Raw genomic sequence first — 15,377 nt, 5'->3', positions numbered from 1 at the left:
AAATTACAATAGAAGCATAGAACATCAGTTGATCCCGTATTCGACACATAAATACCAAAAGACACTAATATTTTCTTGAGGCCGTGCATGGTCAGCTCCAAACGAGCATTTGATGACAGATTACAGATTGCATATTTGCATCTGAAGAGACTTTTGAATTATCCAACATCAGCTGATGTTAAATCCTTTACTGAATTGCTATAATATTCTCTGTAAAAATCATTTAATAGTTAAAAAAAAAAAAGAGAAGGAAAAATATAGAACACCACAAAAATTACATTTTCTTATTCATTTCAAATTACACATTTCAAGTAGTCATCCTTCGAAGAATAAATGACAGATCAGAAACAGTTTAACAAACAGGGATATATAAACGGAAAGATAAATGCAAAAGTTTTTCTGGGCACAGCATACCCCAAATCGTTATTCATCTCTCTTCAATTCCTCCATGCACAATCAATCAGATAAGCATTTGTGGATGCTTCTCCAAGATCTTATCATTCTGTTTCGTTCAAAATCGGTACAATTAGAGGATTCATTTGTGCCAAGTACACAATCGCCCACCTGCAAATGACGAAAAAAACAATTTCAACTTTCCATGAGAAAAGAGCTATGGATAACTTCAAGTTTAGAAACACCAGCAAAAGAACAATGACTGCATCAGCAAGAAAGTGCGAGCTTCGGCATTCATTACATGAGAAGGATAAAGGCACCCTGCTGTTCACTATCTCATATATAGGACAGAGAAGCAATCTGGCAACCGCAACCCACTCCCAGCCTCAGAAAATTTCTCAAACAAGATTTGTAACTAATTTCTAATTCGATCCTAAAGGGTTTGGAAAAGCTGAATCAAACATTATTTTTTCTCCAAACACAGAGACGCCCAAGGATTTGCTGCACGAAGTTCAATACCATGTCCAGTAGTGAAAAAATTTCATCAACACAAATGATGCACATAACAAGAGTTGAATATATTGCTTCGCCAGGATATGAGGGGAACTCATATTTAGATGAAATTAGAACAGAGCAAATTCAGTACATATAAATGGGAGAAAAAAATTTACCACCAGATTAGCATAATCAATGAACAACTGAAAAAATAAAACAAACTTACATCATCCAACAGCATACAGTTGCGGTAATAACCAACGTCAGGTGTAACCTGCATTTCAAACAGAAAAAGTTATCTGCCAAACAACACTAGCTCGATAGCATACGACAACCCTTGAAGTCAGGTTTCAACGTTCGACTTATATTATCATTCTTTGTTAAGTGAGCACTATAAGTAACAAAGTCACTAAAATGTACAAGCGGGGACTGCAGTTATATGTTAAACCTGTCCCAGCCAAGAATCAAAGTAATTACCAACTTGTTGAACAAAAACAATAGTTCTTCAGACATATGCAACATGTATGACTTTACGATACAAAACACAACAAAAAAAATTCAAATATGCTCTTGTATGCAAGAAATGGGGTTAATTTAAAGGCATACCCCTACTTATAAGCCTAAAAGCATTTCAGAATGAGAAAATACAGCAAGCATACAGATTAGCAGAAGGTCCTCGATTGCAGCAGATCCTAGCGCAAAGTGAAGCAATAATCCCAACCACCACAAAGATTAGAGTTGTCACCAAGAACCCCATATTCAATCCCCTTTCTCCACCAACTGATTACAGTGTAAGCCTGCCACAATAACTTCGAGTTTCACGGATCAATATGCAGATCCAAAATTCAAGGTACCAATTTTTCGAGATTTCAATTACAGAGTAATTCAAAATTCAACAAGACGATCTGAAATTCAATCATACGCTGATTGTACGATTAATTATTTCAGAAATTTCAAAGGTCGACACGTTGATAGAACCTAAAATAATTGGCAGAATAATTCATAAAACTTCCATTTAATCGAACAATTTCAGGGCAATGAGAGTACCTTGGAATCCAGGCAGTAGCGAGGCTTCAGGGAACACAGCTCTGGAGGCCGTTCGATCCGGCGTCGCTTTGATCTGATAGATTCTGCAATAGTTTGGGCCTCTTGTATTATATGTGTTATATAACAATTTTAAATATATTATTAATTAAACTTTGAGTTATATATAAATAATCGGTTTGGTTAGTCAATGTGACACTAACTAAATTTATATTTGTAGCTTTCTACTTTAACTAAATTAATGCAAATATTAACAAAAAATGAGAAATATTAACAACTTAAAAAAAAGAAAATAATTCTTTTTCTACTAATCTATGAGTAGGTCTATTGTGAGATGGTCTCACGAATCTTTATCTGTGAGACAGATCAATCCTACCGATATTCACAATAAAAAGTAATACTATCAGCATAAAAAGTAATAATTTTTTGACCCAAATAAGATATTCGACCCACAAAATTGATCCGTGAGACCGTCTCACAAGAGTTTTTGTGATCTGAAAAATCATTCTATAAGTTTCAAAAATCGTTTTTTCAAAAACTAAAAATCATGTTACACACACATCTTTTGTGTCCGATCACTAGTGATAATTTTAAATATAGATAGTTTATCTAATCTAACGTCAATCTTTAACATCGTCAAGTGTGTTGTGAAATCAAATACGACAGAAAAATGACACCCGAAAGACATCTCATGGCAAACATGGACAAATGAATAATTAATTTCGAATCTGTACTGGTTTTGCATGGAAGTTGAAGGAAAAGAAGAATAGGATGGATAAAAGAACCTTTTTTTTGAAAAAAAAAAAAGTATATAATTCGAGCGTCCAAAATTTTTTTCCCTTTGAAACCAAAAGCATATATATCATGTGTATAATGGCACTTAGCATTCCCTACTGTTTGTTGTTACTCCTTCTCACCCTTTTCCTAAGAATAAACCTATGACCAAAATTCACTCAGCATGTTTGTTTTCCTCCTCAACCTGTGGAATACAAACTGCAGCAACATCTGCGTCCGTTTCGTCAGTTTTTGCAGGCACTGCTGTATCCAGGGCTACATCATCCATAGTAATGTGTGACATTTCAACAGATAGCGAGCTATCATCTTCTTTACTCAAAGTCGGAGATTGGATTGGCACAGGAGAAACACTAGCTGAAGGGGATGAAGCACCATTGAATTCGGGGAACGAAACTGGAGTTATGGACGGAGCAGGAGACACAGAACCATTAGCTGAAGCCGAAAATGATGATGCATATGAAAAGGCTGCAGCTGAAACCGGGGATGGAGTCTCATTGAATGAAGGTTCAGGGGATGCCCCACGACTAATTACAGCAGGTGAAGGAGATGAATCTGACTCTTCCACAGGCTGCTGTAGGCTCCAATACATTATACTTGCTGTCAAAATAAGGATCATTTTTTGGTTCACCTGTCAATAGCATCACCAAGATTTGTGTGAAGCATGAAATAATTATACGTATTTATTCGATCAGACCAAGTTAAAAGTTGGCAAAAACCATTGTTTGAAAATACATGAAAGACAAATTAAAAGAGATCTGTCACTGCAAGATCACCTCCATAATATCTTCAGGCAACAAGAAAATGGAACAGCCAAGCTTCCTAGCAACACTGATTATATATGTAGCATTCAGCTTCTTTTCATCATCTATCAAATAAAAATGATCAAGTCAGTTTCTCACCAACACTTTCGATGTGTAATAAAGTTCATTAAGTAAAACCATAAGGTTTCATTCTTGTGTGTCAAAATAATATGAAGTAAAGGGAGTATATTTTCAAGTGTGCTGGAATCTACTCTCTGAGTTGGGTCGACAAGTTTGAATTAGAAAGAGTTAACAAGTCACAATTATTAAATGTTCCAAATGGCATAGTTTCAATCCTCTACCTTTTCTAAAACACAGAAACTACCAAGCATACTATCATATACCTTCACAATTAGGATCTTATTAATTGCTGTTCAAAATCCGGATATCAGTCAATCTTTTGGTAGCAAAAAGTCATACGACCAGATTAAATTGTTGTTCTGCCAATAAATTAACAACGTACCACTTTCACCCTTAGTAACAAGATTCCAGTTAACAACTCGCGGCTCAACCGCACTGAGAAGTTCGAGAAAGAACAATCCACTCAAAAGTCTCTTATCCTAGAAAAGAATTAATACAGAAGTTCACTATAAACAGCAGACATAATTTTTGTAAAAGCATAAGTAATCAAGATATGGATACGTATATTTTTTCTGGACAAGAAATTGTGAAGAAAAGGAGCTCAGCCTCAACCTTAAAACTTTCAATTTGAGATTTTCTGCCTGAATTCTTTACTTTTCTATTAACCCAGTTGAGTATATCAGCATCTGTAATCTCCTTACCCTGGAAACGGGATCTTAGGTTCTTCAAAAGCTGAAGCATATTAAATCTCATCAACTGCCAAAGGAAAGCTGCAAGAAAACAAGCAGTTTTTGTCGGTGAATGGTCTGAGGATTCAAAACGAGAGGATGGTAGAAAAAAATTACAGAAAGAAAGATGAGCCAAAACCATCTACAAAGCCAAGGAAAAGGTGTTCTCACAAGCACCAAATATACTTCAGAGAATTCAGTGGGCTGAACGAAGGCTAAGCTCTTCGAAGAAATTGGCGCTTAAGTGGACAAAGCAAAAATATGTACTAGAAGAGTCCCCTCAAGCTTATAAAAATATAGAACCAGTCAAGTAGGGGGTATAGACCTTATAAATGGCCAAATGTAAATGAGTTTCACAAACGAGATCTTCCTCAGCTAAATCTCACACTATGTATTACTTAATGTATATAGAACCTTAATGTGTCCAAACACGGAATCATTAAGCATGTTACCAAGTATGAGTTTTTTATTCCCTTGCACAAAATCATTTCCAGCCATGTTTACAAGGGACAGTTTCAACAGCTTCCCTATCCTGATGACCTGATTGCAATTCTCTACTTTTCTAAACGGCATCTTTATTGGTGGTTTTGTTGCGTACTTCCAGTTGACATGTCCTGGAGAAACTTTATCAAGCACTTCCAGAAGAACCCACCTACAGACGTGATATGTTTATTATGTTTGAGATTGGCAACCTAACAAGATTGATACCAGTGGTGGCGAGCACCGATAACATGATAATCTATCTTCACTTTGATAGCAGGAGAACTCACCCATTTCTAACATCCTCAAACAAGTTATTGACATAAGAGGCAATTCCAAGACTGTTGATCCAAAGTCGAAAGCACCTTTCTTCTCTAGATATTAGGTCATCATCCGTCATCATCTCAGCAAACGAGACTTTTTTGCTGTCTGTAGACAAGCCATTCCTGGGAAAAAGAGACCAGTTTCCTAGGATATCCCAAATATCTCATTTAATTTTAGTTACGCTATAAAGTTCAGAGAAGAAAAGCTGTCTACCCAGAGAAACATGCAATTCATAAATATCATATCTGGAAATTTATTTTCTGAAAAATCAAATTGGCAGGAGAAACATATCATAATATAACTTTGGAAACTAATAAACCATAAATTTCAAGCAAAGGATTCAAAATCCAAGATGTGCCTGACAAAGGAGAAGTACAATACATTGAAATAACTGGTAGAGCAGGTTCTAAATGCAGATAAGAAACAGAGTAACTTGAGATAATTCTCATGATGTACTGAAATCATGCTCTTGATTTTATTTTGCCATACATCTGTTCCAGATACCAGAAAACAGGTTGAAATTCAAAAGTTGATTTCTAACCTCTGATGAAAAATCTGAGCAACAAAAGCAAGATTCAGATTTGTAGATCCCTCCACAATATCCTTGGGAGTTAGATATCTCTTGCAGTCCATTTTTTCTGCATGCTCAAGGACCAGATTAGCCCGTTCAGTGGGATCTTTAGCATCTATGGTGGTGGGGTTGCAATGTTCTGGTGCAAGTACATTAAGCAGGTAAGCATAAGCCTCTCCATCCTACAGAACAAAAACATATGAAAAATTATAATAACTTCAAATTACTTGTGGAAAATTAAATACCATGTTTGTTTGTGGCGGACATACCATCAACTCAACTCAAATTTTACTTAACCAATTAATGCACGTCCAATACTTCAACCCAAAATATTTTTTCTCATTAGATCAATATCTCATACCATAAGTGATAAGTCAACTAGTCAAAACACAACTATTACACAACCTCAATTTTTTCACTCCACTTTTTCATAATAATCAATTATTGTATTGTATTACCCACTTTCACTAAATCATCATCTACACAATATCATTATATTGCACATTACATCAGTTTTCAAATTTATATACAGACAACATTTCAAAACAAGTAAAAAGAAATTCAAAACGCTCGTGAGTTGAGTAGAGTCAAAAGCTCAACCAAATGACACCAAAGAGATCAAAGCCCTGATAAGGAAAAGGAAAGCTGCCCTGTAATGATTGCATTATATTTATAAAGGAAAATCCAAACAGTATTTTCTTCAAGTAAGCATTATGCCCAAGAAATAGTTCAACTCTGTTGATAATTTTCAACTTCAACAAGGAACCTGTCAAAAGAAATATATATTTCAACAAAATACCGCACTTAAAAACACTTCCAAGAACAACTCTCCCAATTTCCGGATTTTCTAGATATAAAGTCCTTTGTTGCATAAGCAACTCCCTAGCTACTCCATGGAATGCAACAGCAGTATAAACTTTTAAACAAATACATACCTTCAAATCAGAAGAAAAATTTGTCACATTTTTCTCATAGCCTGCTTTTTTGAGATGGAAATTCATCCACTTAAGCAAAACTTTTTCTGGAGCAAGTCCCATAAGCTCCTCAACATCCTGCATACAATAATGGCAAGATCAGCACAATTAAAATATACATTCATGGGACATATAAAAAAGAAGCTGTAATTTTATTGTGAGGATTTGGAGCCAGTTACATTACTGTCTTCCACCAGTTCTACAAGCTGGGGCGTCTTTCTGAGATTGAGATCTGCCAACAGTTGGATCTGAAGGTGACAATAATAAAATCAATGGAAAAGAGATTTTGTGAGAAAGATCAACCAGTACACTCCTAAAAATGCAAATTTTATAAGCATCAGAAACAGTGAACGGTCTTCTATGACTGATATTTCTTTATTTCTAAATTAAAAATGAGAGGCTGAGGAACTAGAGACTATAACCTTTATAATTTGAGAAATTAACCCGAGTACCAAATGAGGCTGCAAGGAATCAACAAGAGACATGGCATTACATTTTCTAAAAAAAAATGGTATGGTCCATTTTTCTCAACAATTCAGCTCAACTTAACTCTTCCTTCAATCAAGTCTTGAGTACCGATATTGACTACGGTGCAACCGATAGCCTTTGCAGAGTTAAGGCACAATGTGTGATTCTCGTTTCTTTCCCATGGATTGAGCACACGTTTTGTGTTGATAGCCCGTTCGTCTATTGTCCCAGGCACCGCAACATTAATTGGCTTACTATATATATCCACACTCATAATGAAAACCATAAACCATGGATTCAAACAGAAACGGAATAATTCAAAGCTGTCATATTGAAATACCATAATAGAACTCCATCCTTTGCAAGATCAAACAAAGCATTTGTGGACGCATCGATTGGAAGGAACTGATTCAAAAATGGGTCATCTCTGAGGTAGCTATTTATATGAGCCACATATGAAGCCTTCTCAGACTCACTGATAGTGTGAAGAAGGATGGTTGTGATGGCCTTCAGGAAAGACGAAGAGTGTCTTCGATTTCCGGATTTGCCATTTCCTCGATTTTGTAAATCTAGATAGGACTGTTTATTCAATAAAACAAAATGTCACCAAACATAATCAAATTTCCAGCATCGGGCCATCATGGAGATGACCATATCCACTCAGATTCAACATTCACAACATAAACATGAAATATTTTACAATTAAGAGTGAATAAAATCACATTTAGGATTTACGGCAAAAACACTTACCCTGAGGAAGCCTTCAAAATCTATCTCATTATTCATGTCAGAATATAATTCTCCCAACCCATTCTTGATCTCCTCCTCACTGAACATCTCATTGAATGCCTTCAGTTTTGCAAATAATGGAGGCAAATCGCCAACCGTAACTTTACCATTCTGATTCTTTATTGATGTGTACTACAAAAAGCAAAAAAAGAAATAAAAACCATACCCACATTCAAACTTCATTTCATAAAATGCACAACCACTATCTGGCCTCATTCCGGATTCAAGACACAATGATCAAATGCCAACTGACACAACCTCCCATCGCCACTATCACATGAACATACTCCATGGACAAAAAATCAATTCACCAGAATAAAAAAGGAAGTAAACAGCGATGAAAAGAAAATTACTCTGGATTTGAGGCTTCGAAGCTCGACTTGTGTGAACTCACTGTGAAGCAATTGATCGGAAACAACTACTCCCACAAAACCAGACATCTGCTTCTTGCCCCGCGCTTCCGCAAATCAAAGGAAACGATCGAATTCGCTCTGAAATTACAACTGAAAAGTCACCAATTCAAAAACCCGATTTCACGGTTACATTCTCAATCCAAGGATACGAAAGATAACCGAATAAAAAATCAAGAAAACCGCACAAAATCCAACAACGTTTAATCACTACGTTCTCAATTCCTGTAAAACACAAAATAAATCTCAAAACAAACAAAAACCCACACATTCATCATCAAACGTAGAAAGATTCCCCATAAGAGCTTTACAATGAAAAATTCAATAAAACAGGACGTGGGGTGTCAATAATACACGCATACCTCCAAGAAATCCAAGATTTGAACAACTGGTTTTACATAATCCTTATTAATACTAATACAAGGTTTGACGGTTCTGCGCAAATATTTCCAAATCTTTAATAATATGCAAATGTAAACAGGTATAGAAGTGCGGTGCAAGTGCAATTGCTTCTGTGAAGGGGCAAAGCGGGGGAGATTTGGTGTGTGGACACGCAAAGAGGTTAGTAAGCAAGAAATAACATCGGGAATGAATTCGGTACGATGGATCGTCTCAATACACCGATTCCCCCACGCGCAAGACGGTGGTTCCTAGTTCCTACGCGCTCTTCTGTTCCATTGCAACATTATAAATGCCTTCAGCTGTCTTTTTATTTTATTTTTTTGTCAGAAAGCCTAAATTCCATTTGACTCAAATTTGTAATGAATAAAATAATCAAACCGAAATATCAGAATCATACGCCTAAACGAATAAATAAATATATATATAATAGAGAATTTTATCCAAGTTAAATTTCTTTATTTTATTTGATGAATTTGGTTTTGGGGAAAAAAAAAATAGAACTCGGAAAATGAATCGATATTGTGAAAAATAATAACCAATTTACCGATATTTAAATTAAAATTGTGCATACTCATATTTTTCTTCTATAAAAATCTTCGTGGTAAGAAAAGACATGGATGAGTAATATGATTTATAAAAACTTATTAAATACATATAACCATTGTTATATAAAAAGCTAATATTGAAATCGACACTCAACAAAATGGGAAAAAAATAATCTATATCGCCCATTAAAGACATCGCGAAAATCATACTAAATTGATACTTTAACGACGACAAAACCTATATTTTTCTTAAAATATTGTCATCAAATTAAAAATTTTTCTTGTAATAATTGTTTCTTTGTTATCATTGTTAGAGCACTTTCAAATCATTATGGGTGTTCAAACCAATATGGATATGTGTTAAAATACTCATCCACACTACCAAGTAATTTGATTGAACGCCCAAATTGTTTTTAAAAAAAATTCACAAGCACTTGCTCTAGAGCAGTGTGGGGTGGGCGGCTCACCCCAGGTGGACTTCTTATATCATTTTATATATATAAATTCATTAAAATCCAAAATGCAATTTTTTTTAGCATTTTTCAAACGGTTATTTTAAAATAATCTAATTTAATTTTTAATTTTTTTTAATAAAATTGAAATAATTTAAAAAACACGACATTTCCAACTGTTACGTTAATAAAAAAACCCTAAAACATTGCACGACCTGTCCAGAGCTCAAACCGAAATTTTATTATTATCTTCGGACAAATTCCGAATGTTTGGTGTACATGATAAGCGGTAATTTATTTTTAATCATTCACTTATCATGTGTTTGGTGTGCATCATTAAGATTGTGATAGGTCCGTTCAGCCCGCACATGATCCGCACTGTATGCATTATTATCCTGTTGTTGGTAGTTATATAATCTTTTCGAGGAGACCGCATGATGTTTGATTAATTTAAAAATTTTTTTGATATCTTAAAATTTAAAATAATTATAAATTCAACAAATTTAATAATATTTAAATATGATTTTAAATTTGACTAATATTATAAATAATGTAATTATTATTGATCATATTTTAATTATTATTATATTATTTTTAACCTAATATTATAATTGTTATTAACCATTATTTAATATTTAAATTTGTATTAATATTTTAATTATCACAATAAATGCATATTTATGTTATTATCAAATTTTAATTATTTTCTATAATATTAATCGATTTTTTTAGTTGATTCCATAAATTTAAATTAATGAAATTTAATAATTAATACAATATTTTAATTTTATTTATAATTTTTTAAATAAATTAATTCTAGAAATATTATTTATTTATTCAATCGTTTTAAGAAGATATCACTGATTAATATAAGATGAAGGCATTTTAGTAATAATATTATTTAGTTATTTATCAATATTTTATCTCTTTTTGATCGATATGAATCATCTCGTTAAATATATAAGTCCTGATATTTAAATTTTATTTAAACTACATACGACATTCCAAGTATTTGTGATGGACTATTTAGATAAATATCTTGTTAAATTATTTATAAATGGTTCAAAACATATTGAATTCAAGTGAATTAATTTTTAGCATATTTAGATTTGCATAACTCAACTTTAAAAAGTTAGATCAATAAGAGAAGATTGTCAAACTCCAATAAATTAATCCAGCCGATATGAGATATTTAACACAACGTCCTCATTTCCAAGAATAAACAAATAGAACATGAAGTTAACAAGACACTATCTGATTATTCATAGGACAGTCCACCACATAACAATAAGTCTGAACTCTAATATCATATTAAAATTAAGATTTGAACCTAACTCAATATCAAAAGTTAGATCAATGAGATAACACTGTCCAATTCTATACATACAATTCTTAATGATTTAATTCAAACGATGTTAGTGTACTAATTAATCGAGCAGATGAAAATAAAATAATGCTTATTTTGGATAAAGTGGATATTTGAAAGGTTTGATGTAATATTAGCATTGGAGTATTTTGATTGAAAGTTTTCGAAATGGATTAATAAAATTATCAATTTTGAGTATAACAAAAGAAGGTTAACGAAACAAGATCGAACAACTCAGGCCAGTCTCCAAAACTACATCTATTTCGAATACATTGGAAATTTTAACTAATTCAAACACAGAATCTCTGCATAAAAAAGAATTTATAATAATGTTTTTTTTTTTATTAAAGGGAAAGCTAAGAGGCTATCCCTTTCATTCTCGTATTTTTCAAGCTAGTAAAATCAAAGAGAAGCTCACATACAATCTGAGTGAATTACAAATCCCAGAAAAAACCAGAAAATTTGGTAAGTCATTCGAGCCGACGAACAGGGGAAAACAAAGAATACAAGAATAACTCTTTACCTTTTCAAATCGTCGTACCAGTGACACCGCCTTTTACTTGAAGGGAAGCACAATAAATAGTGTAGAATGGATCTCGTGGAGTATGTCCCGCAATCTGATTTACATCTCAATCGAAATGCTGATAAAAGAACCTAAGTTATCTTTAAAAACCAAGCCTCAAACGCTAACAAAATCCCTCGAAAATACTTTTTTTGAACACGTATAGTTTGCAGACCCCTGTTAGCTCTGTGAAACGGCATCATATGAGAAGAAACATATGTCTACCGAGGGATATGTACTAAAATAACAATTCACGTGCTTTTTTAAAGTCTCCGCTCCTACATTATCTTCAGAAAGATGAAATTTCCTAAGCAGCAATTCCTGAAGAAGGTCATAGAAAGAAAAGCTATGAATATATAATGGCTAGATTTGACAGCGTATACCACTAATTAATATTGAAGACAGTGTACTGTCTGTTGCTCGATGTAATCTTCACTGAATTTCAAGGATATTAATATGTTTGAAACATCAGTAAATTATCATTGTACTGGCACTATTGTCATTCCGACTTGCGTTTAAATTACGGAAAAGACTGCAAGTAAGATTGTCATTGACTTCGGTAAATGCAATTTCCTATCGAAAACTTTTAACCTATGAATCTAAAAGAACAACAATACAAGCCATCTATTTCTTTTTTAAAAAAATTTGCTTATATCTCATTAAATGTAGTTGTATATGAATGAAATTTTATAACAAGACACGGCCATTTCCAGAATCCAGATAATAAATCGATGCTTTATCCCCCTTTCTAGTTTTGTTTACATCAGGTATATGTAGCAATGGAAGATCATCATCAAAGTTGAAAATCTTGACTTTGATCACGCTAAATCACTTAAAATCACACTGGGAGCATGCATGTTCAAAAACATGCACTTGAGTGTCTCTGTGTGTGTCTGCTTGTGCAAAGAGACATATATGGTGCGAGGTTCAACACATTACAGCCTACAAGTTCACAACGGTCTAGTCCGAAACATATTAATATTCAAATTACAACCTTGGCATTGTTTCTGCAAATGAGCTAGAAAAAAAAAAAAAACAGTTCCAGTTTCAGATTTCAGTTTCTGCATTATCTCCACAAATGAAGCTAACAATACTTCATCCTATACTATGCTTCTATTGAGTAATACGGTCACAACAAACAAAAGAAAGAAAAGAACAGTTGTTATAGGAAGAGCTCAATTATTATATCAATGACATTTATGAATCATCAAATCCCATCTTTTCAAAGAAAAAAATATGTTATAGCATATCACCATTCCATTTTGGTCAACAGCATTATTCGCAAATTTAGCGGAAGGCTAAACAAATTACCTCTTTTGGGTTGTCTACTCGGAATGTCATAGCCCACCTCATAACTGTCAGAATCTTTAGCAGTGCCATCTTCTGGATTTCCAATACCATAATCCAATGAACAAGAATTACCAAGCTCGGAAGAAGTAGTTTGCCAGGTAGGATCACCATAAACAGAGCCACTGCGGTAAAAGTCCCCATAAGATCCCTCATAACCACTGCCTGATGCAGCAAATGAGGACGCTGTAGCCACACCTGTTCCACCGTTTCTTCCAAAACCTCCCATTCCCAGCGAATAACTGTTTTCTCCACCTCTATAGCCAACATTTCCCCCATTAAATCCAGAAGAATTCCCGCCAACAGATGCAGCAATAGGAGAAGTGCCCCAATTTGCTCCATTGTTTCCAAATACCCCAAAAACACCACTTCCAGAACCAAAGTATGAACCTGAGCTAGCATTATTCGGGGAAGTGTTAAGGCTGCCATTTCCCCATACATTTCTTGATGGTGAGCTGAAAACAGAATCACCTCTGTTGCTACTGGAGTTGTATCCAATAGCGGTACTGTACCTACTCTGATTACTTCCAAAAAACGGGTTCATAACACGGCCATATCCCAGGTTGCCACTAAAGTTAGAACCCCCTCCAAATCCAGTATTCAACCCTTGCTCCATATTCACTCCCATTCCCAAAGATGGGGAACCAAAATGTGAGAATCCAGCGCGAGAATTAGCTAATGAATTGTATCTACCATCCATTCTGATTCCATAACCTCCAAGAGAGCTCAGATTATACCCCTGGGTATAGCTGTTCAGGAAACTGTTGGGTCTGCTAAATCCATAGTTGTATCCAAGAAGCGGGCTCCGGCTAGGCCCGGGAGATAATTCTTTCGGAACTGCTCGCTTAACCTCAACCATCTTACCATTGAGTTCATGAAAGGTTTTGAACAACACCCTATCAACCGCATCCTCTGAATCGTAGGTTATAAACCCAAAACCTCTCGGTCTTTGTGTGTTGTGATCATACATCACTACAGCATCTGTTATGGTACCAAACTGATCAAAGTAACTTTTAAAATCATTCTCGGTCACCGTAGATGCTAATCCTCCTACAAAAATCTTTTTGGTGCGTCCATATCCCGGTGATCCCTGAGTACTGCCAGTATTTCGGTTTATCAGGTGCTGATCATCTCTTGGAACAGCTTTCTTTGCTTCCACCTGAAAGTTAAAAGACAATGTGTAGTCCACAAAATGAGACGACGTCCTTATTATCGAGACATAAAGCATGAAAATTAACCAAGAGCAAATTTACAGTCAATTGACTTAGTATACGCGGTATTTGGCAACACAAATAGCAGCATTTCGAATGCAATGTGATTTGTAAACAATATACTGAACTGACTTACGGTTCGTCCATCAATCATGTGCTTCTCCTTAACCACTCTTTCCGCAACTGCAGGGTCTGCATATACAACAAAACCAAAACCACGAGCACGACCCGTGGTTCGATCTCGCATGATTACAGCGTCTGCCACTTGTCCATAGGCTCCAAAATATTCTTTAAGACGATCCTCATCGGTGTCCCAAGAAATCCCGCCAATGAAAAGCTTTCCTTGATCCATCTCCATCTTTTCTGAAAATTCATACGAAATTACCTCAATGTTCAACAATCCTCCATCACACCAAATAATTGATAAAGATTTGAAAGCAAAAACTGAAGGAGCAACAATCTCGACTACAATATACACTGATTAGATCAGAACAATTCTCTGTGAAGTGCCCGGATCAAATCAAGAATGGGTAACTTGATGCAGCACAAAATATAACATAGATTGCAATCGTAGAAGAATAACAGCAACTCCAAAATGCAAACCATCAAAAGACAAATCTATCAGATCCGGAGATTCATATAAAAAACAATAAATAAGAGCTAAACGAAAAAGAAAAATCAAACCTTATCCAGAAAATGAGGCAGGAACCCAGTACTGATCACTGATCAAATATCAAGAGGGAAATGCCCGATTTGATAAAACAGGATTGGATCCTTCATTCATCGGCTAAGATGAAACATACGCAATCCTGAAAACTCAGAATCAACGTAGATCAGACAGAACCCACAAACGATAACAATCAGATGGTCAACAAAAACCAATATTTTGATTCATCTTCGCAAAAACTCACCACCAAAGGAGGAGAAGAAATCAATGGATTGGAGCCAAGATCTAATGAGAGGAATATACATAAATAAAAACACAAGGTATGTTCATCCTCTCACTTTGTTCTCCCTCTCTCTCCCCAAAGGTCCTTCTCTTCCTTTTCTTTTTCCTTATTTATTCCACTCCTTTTTCACATAATCAAAAGAAATGGAATTTCTTGAGCGATGAAAGGAGATATTGATTATATTTAATAT

The 15,377-nt window shown here is 34.7% G+C and overlaps 3 protein-coding genes across 6 annotated transcripts; all 3 read right to left on the bottom strand.

The window, feature by feature from the left end:
• Nucleotides 1-258: 258 nt before the first annotated feature.
• Nucleotides 259-2,051, bottom strand: LOC140980309 (V-type proton ATPase subunit e1). 2 transcript variants are annotated; one of them, XM_073446065.1, is made up of 4 exons: nucleotides 1,936-2,051; nucleotides 1,548-1,685; nucleotides 1,115-1,162; nucleotides 259-564 (listed from the first exon to the last, which is right to left on the bottom strand). In XM_073446065.1, exons 2-4 carry the CDS (start codon nucleotides 1,643-1,645, stop codon nucleotides 498-500), a joined length of 213 nt encoding a protein of 70 aa, XP_073302166.1. In that variant the 5' UTR covers nucleotides 1,646-1,685; nucleotides 1,936-2,051; the 3' UTR covers nucleotides 259-497. The 2 variants fall into 2 exon arrangements, with proteins under 2 accessions (XP_073302166.1, XP_073302165.1); XM_073446064.1 differs by having other exon boundaries at nucleotides 1,548-1,697; nucleotides 1,936-2,046.
• A 683-nt stretch (nucleotides 2,052-2,734) lies between these two features.
• On the bottom strand, nucleotides 2,735-9,035 carry LOC140980907 (fimbrin-1). 3 transcript variants are annotated; one of them, XM_073447018.1, is made up of 15 exons: nucleotides 8,715-9,035; nucleotides 8,296-8,445; nucleotides 7,904-8,074; nucleotides 7,494-7,732; nucleotides 7,236-7,407; nucleotides 7,108-7,146; nucleotides 6,865-6,933; nucleotides 6,647-6,763; nucleotides 5,682-5,893; nucleotides 5,107-5,262; nucleotides 4,789-4,988; nucleotides 4,221-4,378; nucleotides 3,991-4,087; nucleotides 3,501-3,592; nucleotides 2,735-3,355 (listed from the first exon to the last, which is right to left on the bottom strand). In XM_073447018.1, the coding sequence occupies exons 2-15, from the start codon at nucleotides 8,380-8,382 to the stop codon at nucleotides 2,882-2,884; spliced, it is 2,283 nt and encodes a 760-aa protein (XP_073303119.1). In that variant the 5' UTR covers nucleotides 8,383-8,445; nucleotides 8,715-9,035; the 3' UTR covers nucleotides 2,735-2,881. The 3 variants fall into 3 exon arrangements, with proteins under 3 accessions (XP_073303119.1, XP_073303120.1, XP_073303121.1); XM_073447019.1 differs by having other exon boundaries at nucleotides 8,296-8,433; XM_073447020.1 differs by having other exon boundaries at nucleotides 8,954-8,968.
• A 2,386-nt stretch (nucleotides 9,036-11,421) lies between these two features.
• On the bottom strand, nucleotides 11,422-15,371 carry LOC140980610 (heterogeneous nuclear ribonucleoprotein 1-like). The gene is made up of 5 exons (XM_073446544.1): nucleotides 15,149-15,371; nucleotides 14,922-15,046; nucleotides 14,374-14,600; nucleotides 12,991-14,185; nucleotides 11,422-12,000 (listed from the first exon to the last, which is right to left on the bottom strand). The coding sequence occupies exons 3-5, from the start codon at nucleotides 14,593-14,595 to the stop codon at nucleotides 11,987-11,989; spliced, it is 1,431 nt and encodes a 476-aa protein (XP_073302645.1). The 5' UTR covers nucleotides 14,596-14,600; nucleotides 14,922-15,046; nucleotides 15,149-15,371; the 3' UTR covers nucleotides 11,422-11,986.
• Nucleotides 15,372-15,377: the final 6 nt, after the last annotated feature.

The sequence above is a fragment of the Primulina huaijiensis genome, chromosome 7, assembly GCF_012295235.1.
Source record: "Primulina huaijiensis isolate GDHJ02 chromosome 7, ASM1229523v2, whole genome shotgun sequence".
Taxonomy (NCBI): domain Eukaryota; kingdom Viridiplantae; phylum Streptophyta; class Magnoliopsida; order Lamiales; family Gesneriaceae; genus Primulina; species Primulina huaijiensis.
The sequence above is the reverse complement of the archived record's forward strand: the minus strand, read 5'-3'. Positions and strand labels throughout refer to the sequence as shown.

Excerpts from the sequence above, each read along its gene's own strand:
- LOC140980907 (XM_073447018.1), bottom strand. The coding sequence starts at position 8,382 with ATGTCTGGTTTTGTGGGAGTAGTTGTTTCCGATCAATTGCTTCACAGT. Across the intron at positions 6,934-7,107 it reads TAATTTCTCAAATTATAAAG|ATCCAACTGTTGGCAGATCT; the intron begins GTTATAGTCTCT and ends TGTCACCTTCAG. Across the intron at positions 5,894-6,646 it reads ATTTTTCTTCTGATTTGAAG|GATGGAGAGGCTTATGCTTA; the intron begins GTATGTATTTGT and ends TTTGTTCTGTAG.
- LOC140980610 (XM_073446544.1), bottom strand. The coding sequence starts at position 14,595 with ATGGAGATGGATCAAGGAAAGCTTTTCATTGGCGGGATTTCTTGGGAC. Across the intron at positions 14,186-14,373 it reads ACATGATTGATGGACGAACC|GTGGAAGCAAAGAAAGCTGT; the intron begins GTAAGTCAGTTC and ends TTTAACTTTCAG.
- LOC140980309 (XM_073446065.1), bottom strand. The coding sequence starts at position 1,645 with ATGGGGTTCTTGGTGACAACTCTAATCTTTGTGGTGGTTGGGATTATT. Across the intron at positions 1,163-1,547 it reads CGAGGACCTTCTGCTAATCT|GTTACACCTGACGTTGGTTA; the intron begins GTATGCTTGCTG and ends TTTGAAATGCAG. Across the intron at positions 565-1,114 it reads ACTGTATGCTGTTGGATGAT|GTGGGCGATTGTGTACTTGG; the intron begins GTAAGTTTGTTT and ends CGTCATTTGCAG.